At 43.1% G+C, this 14,929-nt stretch overlaps 1 protein-coding gene across 2 annotated transcripts in view; it reads left to right on the top strand.

Annotated features, from left to right (window-relative positions):
* Positions 1–14,929, top strand: part of tpst1 (tyrosylprotein sulfotransferase 1) — a 90,643-nt gene that overhangs the window by 44,921 nt on the left and 30,793 nt on the right. For both annotated transcript variants that reach the window (XM_072469507.1, XM_072469508.1), the window contains exon 3: positions 8,005–8,203. In XM_072469507.1, coding sequence (XP_072325608.1) covers positions 8,005–8,203 — 199 coding nt within the window. The remainder of the gene's footprint in view (positions 1–8,004; positions 8,204–14,929) is intronic.

The following is a 14,929-nucleotide window of genomic DNA, read 5'->3' as shown; positions in this document are numbered from 1 at the left end:
CCGGCAAGAACGGGTAAGAATGTGGTCGTCGTGGGGGCTGCCTCTCACGATCGAATCAGGAGAGTAGCTATGAGTGGTGTTTGTCGACAAACTAGTTCCTCCGAACGGTTGTCTGGGGGCAAACATGTTCCATTAACAGTCATTGGGCGTCAACAGGGTGGTGGCGTGGGACCATGAAAAACTTTCAAATTTATAAACAACAAACATGTACATGAAACAAACAAACATACAACAACATGGTGCAGGTTCCATCAGAGAGGACACCGTATCTCCATCGGTTCCTTTTTTCCCCATCATGTGGACACTTCATTGCTCAGTAGCGAACAAGGTCGCAAAGGGATTCGGTTGGTGGGAGTCAGACTTTATGTCATCCATCTTCTCCCGGCTGTCATACTCTTGACTGGAGTAGTTTGGCTAAAGCTGCTTGGGGTGAATTGGGGTCCATCTCATCATTCCGGATGAGCCTGAACGAATTGTCTCGGTGCCAGAATAGTGTGTCGAAGTTGGAGCTGTTAGGTTGTAATCCGTAATCGTCGGGCGGTGGGTCTGGGTCAGGGGCTTTGATGTATGTGATTTCGGTGGGGTCACTGGAATCATGCTTGGATTCGCTGGGAGTGGGGCCTGGTGCGGGGGTATAATTATAACGTGGTGTGCTGTGGCTGTCGTCATTGCTGTCGCTATCACTGTCGCTGCTGGTTGAAGGAAGGGAGAGGCGGAGTCGTGCCTCTGGGGGTGGGGTTGAAGATGTGTCTGAGGACGGGTTGGACTGGCTGGGGGAGGGTAGGAAAATGTCATCTGTGGGCGGTGCGTGCTCGTCTGCTGCTGCAAGCAAGATGTGGTGTGAATGGTTGTTCTCGCGAGCCATAAGCCTTAAGCTGGTTTATGGGAAACCACACAGACTTGCCATTGGGATGTGAGATTTTGTATATAGAGGGGCTTACTTTGTCCGAAATGGAGTACGGTCTGGAAAATTTTGGGGAAAGGAATGAACTGAGTTTGTATAGGGAAAGCATCACTTGCTGCCCTACTACAAACTCGGTGGCGTGTACCTTTTTTGTCGAAACAAGCCTTGCTTTGTTGCCTCCTGGTGCCATGTCTCACAGCTGCTGCGAGTTGGGCTGCCTTTATATTCTCAAGTAACTGCTGTACAGCATTTTCATGTGTGAGGGCGGTGACTGCGGGGCTGGCCAAATCCAGTCCTAATAAATACTCTGTCCCTTTCATGGGGCATCTGGTCATGAGGGTGTGGGGGGTGTATCCTGTGGACGTGGATACCGTGTTTCTTAGGAACATTAAAGCAAATGGGAGAACTGAATCCCAGGTGCTGTTCTGTTGTACCATTTTCCTGAGGGTGGCTTTTAGAGTTCTGTTCATCCTCTCTAAAATGCCGCTTGACTGGGGGTGGTAGGCTATGTGAAACTTTTGCCTGATTCTGAAAATTGAGAGGACATCTTTTATTACTCGTCTTGTCAAATGGGAGCCAGTTCTGCTGCCTGCGAGCCTAAGTGTCCTGGCAACTTTAATGAAATCTCGTCTAGGGCACGTCCCTGCGCGTCCTCTACATAAATGCCGCAACCGGTAATTCTCTTTCCGTTCAAAACTATGGAGGAGCCATCCACATAAATTTTCAGGGGTGCGCACGTGTCTGTGGGCTGGGGTCTCTGGGGTGTATTACCTTCTTTCCTGAGGTGTTTTAGGTATAAATGGGCCTGTGTTGTGTTTTGTGGTGATGATCTCACACTCCTCGGCTAGGAAGGTGTGGGTCTTGGTTCTTTTGACTGTAATAACCTGTCCCTGTAGAAGAAGGGTCCAACGGGCTGCGCGGATTTGGCTGACTCTGCCATCTTTCAGTCGACCGTCTAATAATAGCTGTGTTGGGGTGTGTTCAGTGAGAATGATGATGGGGTTGAGTCCTGTAATGTAGGCAAAGTACTGTACTGCCCAAAAAAACTTCAAGCAGGTGACTTTCGCAGGCAGAAAACCCTTGCTCAACAGGATCTAACACGCGTGAGGCACGGAGCCTAATCGGTCATGGCGCTCCTGGAGGAGTACGGCCGAAAGGGTTTGGTTGGTGCTTGCAACTTCAATTGCATACGGGGAAAATGGATCTGGGACCTGTAATGCGGGGACTGTACTGAGGGTTCTTTTTAAATCATCCACGGCATCCGTGTGCTGTGGAAGCCATTCCCAAGGTGCCTTTTTCCTGAGAAGGTCGGATAGGGGTGCTGCTTTTGTGGCGAAACCATCGATATGGTTTCGGCAGCAGCCAACCAGTCCTAAAAATGACCAGAGGGCTGAGACGTTGCGGGGAAGGGGCAATTTGGCGATCGAGTCAATTCTCTTTTGCTCGATCTCGCATTTACCATGTGTGATTACTGTACCCAAGTAAATCACTTTTTCCTGCAAAATCTGGGCCTTCTTTGGGTTGACTTTAGATCCAATTTCTTTCAGGAGTACTAGGAGTTCGGCGAGAAGCGAAATGTGCCCTCCCTTTGTGTCTGTCTGTCTAGTAGCGAGTCATCTACATACTGGACCATACAATCTGGGCGGGAAAATTTTGCTAGTCCATTTGCCAGCTGTCGGTGGAAAATGGAGGGGGAGTTGTGGAAGGCACGTCCACTTTTATTGTTGTCCGTGGAATGTAAAGGCAAATTTGTACTGGCCCACTTTATCCAATGGAATGGACCAAAAGCCATTGCTAATGTCCAAAACCGATTTTTAAAATTATTTTTTTATTTTTTATTTTTTGACTGGAGTCCCTGTTTGAGCATGGCCCCGGGACTCGTGCTACGGTGGGGGCTGCTACTGGGGTTACTTTGTTCAGTTCCCGGTAATCAATGGTCAGTCGCCATGATCCATCGGGTTTCCTGACGGGCTAAATAGGTGCGTTGTTTGTGGAGGCTACTGATCTGAGTATGCCTTGATCAAGCAAACTCTCTATTACTTTGGAGATTTCTCCCTCTGCCTCTTGGGGAAAACCATACTGCTTTTGCGGTCTGGGGTCGGGACCTGTCATGTTCACCAAGCCAGCTATTTTGCCACAGTCGTGCTTGTGCTGTGCAAATGCTGCTTTGTGTTGCTGCAGGACTACCCTAACCTGTCTGTCCTGACTAATGGCTCGAGGGTCGAACCAGAAGTCTCCTACTGAGCTAATCCTGTTTTCATAGTCTCCAACTGTGAGCGTGACGGAGGCTCGTGCTGTCTTTCCATTCTCCAAACACATTTGTTAACTGGATCAAAAGAGAGGTTGTGGGAGCTCATAAAATCGATTCCTAGGATGTGTTCAGCTGTCTGGGGTAGATCGACCAAAACTACGGGGTGTTTAGTTGTGATGTTCCCTATTTGAATCGCTACAGGGGCTGTGATGTGTCCTTGTTGTAAATGACCTGTAAAGCCGCTGAGTGTGATGATGTCTGTTGTGGGCTACGTGTCTTGCTGAAACATCATGGAGGAATTGAGTGTGGTGCGGGACCCTCCTGTGTCCCAAAGGAATTCTACGGGGTGTCCCCGGACTTTGCCTGCTATGACCGGTCTACCGGACTTGTCCCAAAGGGTGTCGCAGATCCAAGTTGGGGAGCCCGAACACAGTCAGTCGGTGCCGTTCATGTCTATGTTCGCTGAACGGGCGCTAACGCTCTGGATTGACTTTGCCCTATTCTTATTGAGGGTGCCTGTCTGTTGGTTTCTCTGCTGCTTTTGGGGCGGTTGACACTCTCGTGCAAAGTGTCCTAATTGTCCACAGTTGTAACATTCCTGGGGTTTTGGCTGTGGTGGGCTGTTCCTGCCCTCATTTACCCATGCGGTGTTCTGGTGCGCTTTAACTGGATTCATGTCTGCCTGCTCTTCCTCGGGTTTTGCCTTGGACAGATTGTTCCCAAGGGCGGGACAACCTCTTAAATCCATTTCTTGTGGGCCTCGTCTGAGGGGTCGTAATTTGTGCAAGCTCTCTGTCCTGCGTCTGTCGCGTGAGAGACTAGGATTCGAGTCCATTTGGCCATGTTATCTGGGGACAAATGGGCGTGGGCTAACTCTCCGAAAACTGCTGTGAAATGTATCCATAAGCGTCCAGCAAACGCTGTGGGGTGCTCTGTTTTCTTTTGCCTATACTTGTTCAGACCTTCTACGGTGTCTCCTCTGATATAGCCGATTGCATCTAGGATAGCTGTGTGCATCTCTTGGAGTGTGCCTCCTCTTACATTCTGTGGGTCGGGATGGACTGCCACGACTGAAGGGTCGAGGCTTAAAACTGTGAGTTTCACTTGCTCCTTTTCGTCCAGGCCGTACATGGTAGCCTCTAGCGAAAAACTGGTGGGGGTCTGATGTGAGAAGGAATGGTGTAATTTTTCCACACGCGTCCTGTAATTGGGTCACGGTTAACGGGGTTGTATACAGGAAATCTGCGTTTCCTTCTGCTGCGGCCCTGCGGTGTGTGGTTACAGGGTTCATGGGGATGTGTTCTGCCTGTTCAGTCGGGAGTTGGGGTGCTTTCCTCTTTTGGGGTTTTTCCTGCGTACATGTCCCATGTACGTATCTGTGGGCAGTCTCATTTAACTACTGCTAATCGGGGCTGTTTTCCTGGTCTAATTGGGGTCCAAACGTATTTTGAAACCCATTCTGGACAGAAAGCAGAGATTCCAATTCTGCAATTTGCTTCCGGCACTTTGTGTGATCTACTGAGCTCTGCCTTTGTTCCGTCGTGGAAGTGTGGAGTGCTCGTAGGGCTGCTTTCAAATCATTGCACTGTTTCTGCAATTTCTCTACCTGTTGCTCGGTTTCTTGTCTTACCAAGACCGCACATTGTGTGTCCTGGTAGGCCTTATCATATTGGGTTTGAAAACTACTCAAATGGGCGAGACAAGACTGGTGTGCCCACTTGGCATCATCCACCTCTCTGTCTCTCACTGTTGACTGACCTCTCAAATCTTTATTCTCTTTCTCAAACTCGCTCACATCTCCCTCACTATTTCTGTATCTCTCCTCTATCTCTCTACGGAGCGTCCTAACGACCTCCTCTGTGCCTCACAATTGTGCCAAGCAGGACATGATTGCCATCGGCTTGCGAGCTTTCCCTAAGCTGCTCTTGTGGATCTCTGACGGGTTCTCCCACCAAGTATGTCCTATACTCCCGGGACCTGTTTCGTCATTCGCGCAGAATTCGCTCCAAAGGGGCCATCCTTTCCCTTTTGAGGTACTTTCTGATTTCCTCTTCCCATACGGGACACTGTCCTCCTCTACTGGTCGCTGCGACCTCGAATTCCTGGGAGTTCATGAGGGGTTCCATTGCCTTCATTGCCATTTTCTCTATCTGGTTTCTCTACTGAATTTGGAACAGGGGGTGATAAAGTGGTGATGTAAACACTGGTACGGTTTAGCTAATTTCCGGCCTACAAAACTCCAGACAGTTTTACGCAACAAAATCTCTCTGGTTTACCTCATATCCCTGTTAGTACGCATGCATTAACACACTTCCGAATCTCGGCGGTTTGATCAGTATTGTTCTTACACTTGTGGTTTTTCTGTTTCTAATTGGATTCCAATTCAAATTTGGGTTCTCTCTGAGTGGTTAGGCCACTTCTAAGTCGAGTCCCGTCACATGTCGCCAGTAAATGTTGCTAATTGTGTTTCTCTTAATTTGGCTCTGAAGATGGCGGCCAACATGGTCGCCTTCCTTAATTCTAATTACGTTCGCTCTAGAGTCGCCAGGTATCTTTCGATACCGCCACAAGGTTCAAAACTGAATACTGATCAAAGACTCGATACATCAGTTAGTAAGTTCAAACTCATTTATTTACACACTCAGTCAAATATACCCTTGCATAAAACTCTACAAATTAAACTATCACTACTGCTAAAACCTATACTTAGCTTCGGGCGCCCACTCAGTCAGAGGAACAATGGTCGTTGTTCGGTTCTGAGGCTGCTGGGGTCGAACTGGTATGGAATAACAGCTAAACGAGTCTGTCTGGTAGCGTGCGTTGACCGTGGACTTACTTGTTCTGATGTTGCTGTTGGGCAGGTCTCTCCTTGGTGAGAGCCGGGGCCGCAAGAGAGCGATTCTCTCTTGGGAGATTCTTCTTGTACCTAAAAGGGGCTTTGCGTGCTTTTGGGCGGGCCTTGAACTTGGCCCCAATTAATTGGGCCGTTTCCCAATCATTCTTATCAATTTCCTCCAATAGAGGGGTGGGTGCCCTGATTGCTGGGCGTGTCCTAGGTGGCCGTTGACCTTCTTTGTTCTGGTCTTCTCTGGCGCCGGGTGTGTCTGCCTTGGTATCGTTTACTTAAATGTTTTTCTTTTGTCCCCGGGGATGGCTCATTAGTATGGTAATGGTTTTGCAGTATCGGTCTTGTCCGGGAGCTATGGCTCCAATCAACAGACAAACCCTGCACCTGCTTGCTTTCTCTATTGTCCATTTTCCCTGCAATGTTTGCAAAGTCTCCATTTTGTAATCGGGAAGTGGCCATCCCAGATGGCTACAGGGCCTTGCTCCCAGACCTATGCTAAGCACTATGACTGATTTATATCCCCTGCCTCTGACCGCCACTGAGATTGGGAACTGTGGCCTGAAAAAAAGAGGGCAAGAGTTGGCCAAAGTTGCATTCCTTATCATTATTCGGTACTGGAAAGTGTGCATATTTGAATGATCAATGTAGCGGATCTTGTGCATGTTGAGAACATAGGGCTGGTTTAGTTCAGTGGGCTAGACAGCTGGTTTGTGAAACAGAACAAAGCCAGCAGCGCGGGTTCAATTCCCTTACAAGCTTAACCGAACAGGCGCCGGAATGTGGCGAGTAGGGGCTTTTCACAGTAACTTCATACTTGGCATATTTTGATACAAAAAACAAAAACATGACTTTGAGATCTTGACTTCGACAATACATTTATGGACAGGAAGTCTTTGCCATATGAAAAATTTGATGAGATGAAATCTAGCTGACCTCATTACATCTTAAACAAGTTCTGTGCTGTTCAGTTTTCTAAAGGTGTGCATATAGGTGAGCATTTCAGCTGACTTTTTATCAATCAAAATTGAGTTGTTTTGCAGGTATGTCTGACATTTTGTATTTCATGAAGCTAAAATTCCTCCATGCAGTAAAAAGATGAACTATCTGACAATTTAAATGTCATACTTATAGATATTGCAGATTCCATAAATATTGGGTGCCCAGATTTGATTGTCCCCAGATAATGGGGTAATATGATTTTTTTCATTACCCCTGAATATTTACAAAATATGTTCTGGTTTAGTGTTTGAGATGTTTCCCTAAATGAAAACATGCAGGGGAAGTCATCCCAGCTCTCCTGGAAAAGGAATGGGCACCTTCAAGTTAATTGCTGAGATATTTAAACTGTTAATGAACTCAGCCAAAAGGTAATTGACAGGACTATTCTCCAGACCTGGAATAACCCAATATCTATATGGAAGCCTGATTCAAAGGTTTGCAATTGTGGCCATTTTGAGTTTTAAACTGTATAAAGTGTAGCTGAGAGTTACGACTGATGGATTTTTTGCAAATAATTGGTTATACAATAACATGAACAACAGACCCATTTGCGTATTGCCCCCTGTAATTGTTTCTCCGGCACCCAAATGTATATCTACCTCCCCAGTTCTCCTCTTCTCCTCCTCCTTCTCCCCCTGCCCCCGACACACGCACGCACACATGCGCGCGCGCGCACACACACACAAACAGATGCCTACTTGTGTTAACAGTAATATTGCCAATTGTACAGAGTTGTATAGTTCTGGGAATTCGATATTACAAAGTATATATTGGAGCCAGAAAGAGCTTCAATGAAGATTTGGCAGAATTACCGTATAGGAATGAGAGCTTGAAATTATTAGAACTGCAAAAAGTGTTTTTTTTGAGGTTGGGAGAATTCAAGAGGCTATCTGAGTGTATAAATCTCAGAGCACATTTATAAAAAGGAAGAAAATTAGAATTTAATGTACTACACTTATAAGCTGTTTCAGTAACTAAAGTTGATTATTTTCAATTTTCCAGGGTTGAACGGTCTACTGATCAAGTCATCAAGCCAGTCAATATTGAAGCCTTGTCAAAATGGGTGGGAAAGATTCCACACGAGGTAGTTCGTGAAATGCCAGTAATTGCTCCTATGTTAGCAAAGCTTGGATATGATCCATATGCAAATCCACCCAATTATGGAAAACCAGATCCAGCTGTTATTGAAAACACTAAAAGGGTAGGTGTAAGAGTTTAAGTACCTGGACCTTCTCAAACACCTGAGTCTGTGATTTCCCCCTTTCAAAGAGTAGTTGAAGAAAATATTCAGTTCTTGAGTATCCTACTGGCAACAGATGAGTTCAGTCATTTAATTTGTTGTTTTTGCTTCTGTTGTAGCCCTGGTAACCAGTGTTTACAGTAATTTGCTATATTTTGAATTATAAAGTATTTAAAATGGAAACAGTTGGCTTAAGGGAGTAGATGCAATGTTTTTCATTTGTGCGTGTACATAAATCCAAAGAATTACAAAAGTAATTTTCGTCCTAATAATCCTGTACAGAGAAACCTGAATTTTGTATTGAAGGAAAATTTGGTTCCTTTTTATAGCAAATTCTAGTAGTTTAAAAAAAAAAAAAATCCTTTTCAAAATTGAGCTAAGGATTCTAAATAACATATAAATGTATTTTATATATGCCGAAAATTGCTACAATTGAGCTGTACAATTTTTTCCTACCGTCTAATGCCATTCCAAAACTAATGATTATCAGATAATTACAAAATTGTTGAACTATTCCAGTTTTAAAATATCAAGTGATTGCTGTCCATCTTCTAGAAAGGCTCTGATTTGTTTAATTAATTAAGCGTAGTATTGAGTATTGGGGAAACCATGTACATCGATAGGTAACCAACTTGTTTCAACTGTGCGCCTGAGGCTTATTCTTGAATGTGCCACAAATCTGTTTTGCCAGTTTCTATTGTTTTAAATGTGTTGATGAGATTCTCAAAGTGAACCTTAAACATCTAGAAAATATGTAGAAATTCAGGATTGCTGTAGCTCTAATTTTTAAACTGCATGTATACTTTTACCATGATTTTAAGCCTCCTGAAAATGTAGGAAAATTATTTTAAATGTGTTCTAAAGTTATAAATCTGGAGTTTACACTTTATCACAGAAACGTTTTATTTAAGATTACAAGCCACTTCTGCAAAAAACCTTACGAACGATATGAAGGAAAACTCCCTAAACTGTCCTGTAGATGTATGATTTTTAAAAAGTTGTAAAACAGTTGAAAAATTGTATTCAAATTAAGAGTAATTCAAGCCATACTGTTGAAACTAAGAAATGCTTATATGGAGCTTGGATCTCCATGTGCATGTTATGTTACGTATGGTTGGTTTCCCCAAGAAATTGAGGATTGTTTTTTCTTATTGGAAAGCTGGCATTTTCTGCACTTTTTTTAGTCTGAAACCTGATCTGTAGAGCATCATATATTTTTTTTCCCCCCCTATATCTAACTAGTATGAAATGAGGATTCTATTCAGAATAGTTATGTCCCCGAAATTTAAGGAACCCTGTCATTTCCTCTAACAGTGAAAAAACATTGACTGTTAAAATTGAATCACTTGTGCAACAGGTAGTTAATACTGTTATCATGTGTTAATGTTATGAATTATACAGTTTTCAAATATTTATCAGGTTGGTGAATAGAATATTCCTTCTGCGTAATCTGCTGTAAAAGCCATGCCTTCATATGCTTTGGTGTTCTCTAAACCTAAAACAGTGACCTACAAATTTTAATTTTATTCAAAACCTAGCCACTTATGACTTATGGATTTCACAGAAAATGCAGCATTGCACTAGAGCTCTTTTGTAACCATGCAGTAATATACGTATTTGAGTGTGTGTAATTGTTTGCTACTTATATGGCAACCCTAACCAGTGGTTCGTTTTATTGCCTGTGCTACTCTTGTAAACAATTCCATATAACTGATCATTAATGTCAAACCTTGATGTTGATAAATCCTTTCTGATAATCAGGAAACCATGACTTTTACATGTTTATCTTCATCATGCTGACGTGTCATCTGAAATGATCAAACTCTATTTTTGTTTTAAAATTATAACAAGAATGATGTGCCAGAAAGCAAAAGAAATTGTGATCTGAACTTATTATGCATTCATTTTAAAATTACTTCTCCGTTGAATATTTTAATAAAAAGTTTCCCAAGGACTAATTGAAGACCATTTAACATTGGAACTTTACTGAATCAAATAGTGTTACAATGCTGGCTTATTTGCCATTATGTGGCAGTAAGACAACAATTGAGTTAATTTTTACAACGGTCTGATAAATGTTTTGTATTGGCCATTAGAAGTGTAAACTATTCCATATCGTCAATGTATCGTGGAAATCTAGGATAAGTTTGCTGTTAACGTTCACAAAAAGCATAACCTGTGATCATTTTAGTTTGTTGTATGAAATCGCACTGTAATGTCTTTTTCTTTGTATTGTGCAATTTTTCAAAAAAATAAAGCAATAGAAAAATGGTCAACTGTTTCCTTTTTTTTTTTACAGAACTATTTTAATTGCTTCAACAAAATTGTTCAAGTTACTCATTTCATAAATACCATTTGCATTTTGATAAGAGAAATCTGTCAGTTCTACAATATTCAGTTATAGTGAACCCCATTCTTACCACGAAGACAACTTTAAAAAGAAACCTATTGACCAAAGAAGGTGTACATCGATGTGGTACAAGAAATCTATATTTGTTACTATTCTGCTAGAAAGTAGCTCAGCTGACATCTGGTGTGGGTGCTTCTGATCAGGGAAACCCTTTTATATGCAGTTGCAGTGGATTTCACTTTGAATACCTTCGCACTATTGTAGAGATGGTAGAATTTATTGCCCTTTAATGACCTTTGTATTTATTGCATAACACTGTTTTCATTACACCAACATTGTACTAAAGGCCAGAATATATTGTAAATGACTGCTGTTGCCACCATAGCCAGGTTTTCCAATTAACTAGTCAGGACAAGATCAGACAGTGTTGCAGTGCCCTTCATGGGAGGAGAGGTACAAACCATGTCAATGATACCAATGATGAATGTCTTTGTTAGTGTGGCACTTGGGAACTGCCAGCATGCAGCTGTCCCAACAAGGATGTGCACTTGCAGTAGAGGATAAAAAGTGTTGGGACAGAGAAGCAAGGTAAGCAGTCATGCAGATGCAACTATCAAGAATACCCCTTATTGTTGTTTACTCTCCAAATACCCTTATAATTTTTCTTTGCACAATTTCCTTTGCTGAGGAGAGCTATACCATAAAGAATGGGTGGTCCTGTTCAGTAGTGGGGAGTAATTGGGCTAGAAGTTGAGCATTATCTGGAGTTGTTCTCCATAATGGCAGTCTGGCAAGTATTCAACAGCTGCAATTACAGGCCGCATTTATAAAGTTGTTCCAGTTGATGTTCATAAGCCTGCTTCATTCTCACCTGCCCCCACCACACATGGTTGACTGCAGAATCATCTACCTAGAAAATGGAGATATATACTGTTTTGGGGAGTCTACATTATTGTATGGATTAAGGAATTAATTTTATAAAGGTGAACAGGCTGTTTAGGGCTCCCTGACTACAGAAGCACGAAATGTGCAAGTGCTTTATTCTTGCCCAACATTGCTTTCTTGTATGCTTTCTCATGGAGATTACTCCAGTTACGAAAGCATTGCAAAGGTTAATGCCCATCCAATATTGGAGGCATCCAAAGTTTGCAGGGGTACTGCAAGAGTTTGGTAGCTTAAGTTGCAATCTATCTGCTCCTGCTTGAAATTATCTCAAATGAAAGCACACCGAATTGAAGGGAACCTTGCGATGTGGGTAATTGGTTACAAGGTACAGGCCAGTATAGGGATAAATGGAACTTTTTCTGATTGTCAGCTTGTGACAAGTGGTGTTTTCCAAATCTATACTGGAGCCTCCCTTTTTCTCCTGATCTTGCGTTCCTATATGCTCCTACAGATGCTTTCTCAATCTGAAAATGCAGTTGTGAACTCCCTTTGAGCTTTCGACAAGAGCGACTTGTTCTACTGAAGATGGTGTAATTACACTCCTGACCTTTTACCCTTTGGACTCCCTGTTCCAATTTTTCAGTCTTTAATTTAATTTCAGTTTGCTGACTATTGCTTATTTGGGGTTGCATCTGCTTTGGGTGGGGAGGCATTGGTAGGGGGAAGGGAACAGTAGAAGAATAGCAATTGAATAATACAGTGCTCGATGTGCTTCAAACAAAGGTTGGACTTTGGCCCCAAGTTCAGACCAAAATCAATCTCGAAGACATTGGTCTAGTGGCTCATGATTGATCAGAACCACTTTATACTTCTGTCATTTCATGGACATGTTCACCCATGAAATTATTTTTGTTGGAACAGAACAAACACAGTATGGTTTGTGCACTTTGTTCTATGTAGGTTTATAAACTGTTTCAAGTTAGCTGGGGTGATTCATTTACATCATCGAATCAATTTGGCTCTTTTCGAAGTGCTTTCTTTGTTTTCCCACATAATCTCATTCCGAGCAAATTATAGCCATTATTTCACACCATTACCGTCCCTTATTTCTCTTTAAATAAATCAAATGACGATAAAGCCATATGTCCTGCCATTCAGGTACATTTTTAAGTTAATGGTATTAACAGACTTCTGGAAGTGAAAGTATATCTTGATGAATTTTAATTGAAAGTGCATATGTCAGTTTGATTCAATTTTGTTCATTACTTACCAGCATTTTCATATTGAAACAGGATGGAACTGTTTTTAGTACCGAGTTCCTCAAGCCTATAACATTAGTGGCCTGCCAAGCAGGTAGCCTATCGACCTTTTTGCTGGACAAGGAAGTGCCCTCCTTTGCAGTTTCCTGGCCGTACCTCCACCAAGCCTACCTCACTGGGGTCTTCCAGCCAGGCCAGCCAATACACCAGTCGTAACTTGTCCAACCTCCATAGCCACATGGCTGTGGTCTCGACGGTGGTCACTGCACGAACCTGCTGCTGCTGGGACCTATAAAATAATCTTTATTGTCACAAGTAGGCTTACATTAACACTGCAATGAAATTACTTTGCAAAGACCCTAGTCGCCACATTCCGGCGCCTGAACGGGTACATGGAGGGAGAATTCAGAATGTCCAAATTACCAAACAACACATCTTCCGGGACTTAGGGGAGGAAACCGGAGCGCACCCACGGGAAGAACGTACTGACTCCGCACAGTGACCCAAGCCGGGAATCAAACCTGGGACCTTGGCACTGTGAAACAATAGCGTTCCCACTGTGCTACCGTGCCACCCATTGCCAGTTCAAATTTAAAGCTAATTTGTAAGTGGAGACGTTGCCAAGACTTGCCAGGATGCTGCCAGAGCTGGAGATCTGACGAGTTTAGGTAGGTTTGTGCTGTCTTCCTTAAAGCAGTGAAGGTTGAAAGAGAATCTGATAGAGAGGTGCATAAGATTTGAGTGACACTGATTTCTATCAGAAGCATCAATAGCATTGTGGTGCAGTAGTTAGCACGACTAACCAATCAGATTGGCCAGCAACCCGAAGGCAGGACTTCCCACCAGTGTGATATGACTGCGGGGCAGCTGGCTTTATGATGGGTGACTCCCGATTAACCTTTTAGTTAGCCATGGTGGTTAGGAGGTAATATGGTCGCTGTAAAATCCAGCCCATTATTTTTAGCCTTTGCCAAAAACCCCATTCCCTCATTGCCAATTTTATGCCTCACCTTTGCAACAATCTAAGGCTGAACCAGACTGTCCGCAACGTTGATGTCATTTTTAACCTAAAAGATTTGCTTCTGACCATATATTCTTGCCACCACTAATCGCCTAATTTCTTTTTTCTTTAATTTAGAGTACCCAATTCATTTTTTCCAATTAAGGGGCAATTTAGCGTGGCCAATCCACCTAGCCTGCACATCTTTGGGTTGTGGGGGTGAAACCCACGCAAACACTGGGAGGATGTGCAAACTCCACACGGACAGTGACCCAGAGCCGGGATCGAATCTGGGACCTCGGAGCAGTGAGGCAGCAGGGCTAACCCACCGTGCTGCCCCTAATCACCTAATTTCTCTTGTACCTCAGCTGATCTGTTGCTAAAACACTCAACCATGCCTTTGTTCTTTGTGCCTTTGTTCTTTGTTACTTCTAGATGTATCCTTTCCAATGTGCTTCTTCCTAGCCTCCCACGTTGTACCTTCTGTAAGCTTCATGTCACGCAAAACTTTCCCCATGTCCTATATTGCACCAATTCATGTTCACTCTTGTTAACCTACATTGGCTCCCAATTAAGTAGCACTTTGATTTTATAATTCTAAACCCAGTTTTCAAATCGCTCCATGTCCACACCAGTGTCTATTTCTCGAATCCCTTCCAGCCTAAGCCCCATCATTTCTGCATTCATCCAAATGTAGACTCTTGAGCATTCTCCAATCCAATCACTCAATTAGCGGTCATGCCCTCAGCTGCTCTGAGGCCTTGAGCTTTGGAATTTGCTTCCTAATCTTCTCTTCCTCGCTTTTGTTAAGATGCTCCTTAAAAACCTACCTCTTTTAACACACCTTTCATCCTCAGTCCTAATATCCCCTCTTTTTTTGTTTTTGTTTCACTGTCACGTTTGTTTGGCATCCTGTAAAGCATCTTGGGACATCTTACTACATTAATGACATTATAGGAATTAAGTTTTTCTTGTCTTAATGGCACTGTAGAAAGTACCAAGTCAGTCACTGTCTTAATTAAAGGCTATCTTGAATTTAAATCCTGGCGTTTAATAAATTAACTTTGTTGGGGGCGTGTTGAGAATTTTCAGATCTGCTTCATACCCAAGTAATAACATTATGGTAATGTTACTGGACTAGTGATCTTAGGCCTGGACTAATGCTCCGGCGACATGCGTTCAGATGACCTTCT

The sequence above is a fragment of the Scyliorhinus torazame genome, chromosome 12 (genome assembly GCF_047496885.1).
Source record: "Scyliorhinus torazame isolate Kashiwa2021f chromosome 12, sScyTor2.1, whole genome shotgun sequence".
NCBI classification, from domain to species: domain Eukaryota; kingdom Metazoa; phylum Chordata; class Chondrichthyes; order Carcharhiniformes; family Scyliorhinidae; genus Scyliorhinus; species Scyliorhinus torazame.
The sequence above is the reverse complement of the archived record's forward strand: the minus strand, read 5'-3'. Positions and strand labels throughout refer to the sequence as shown.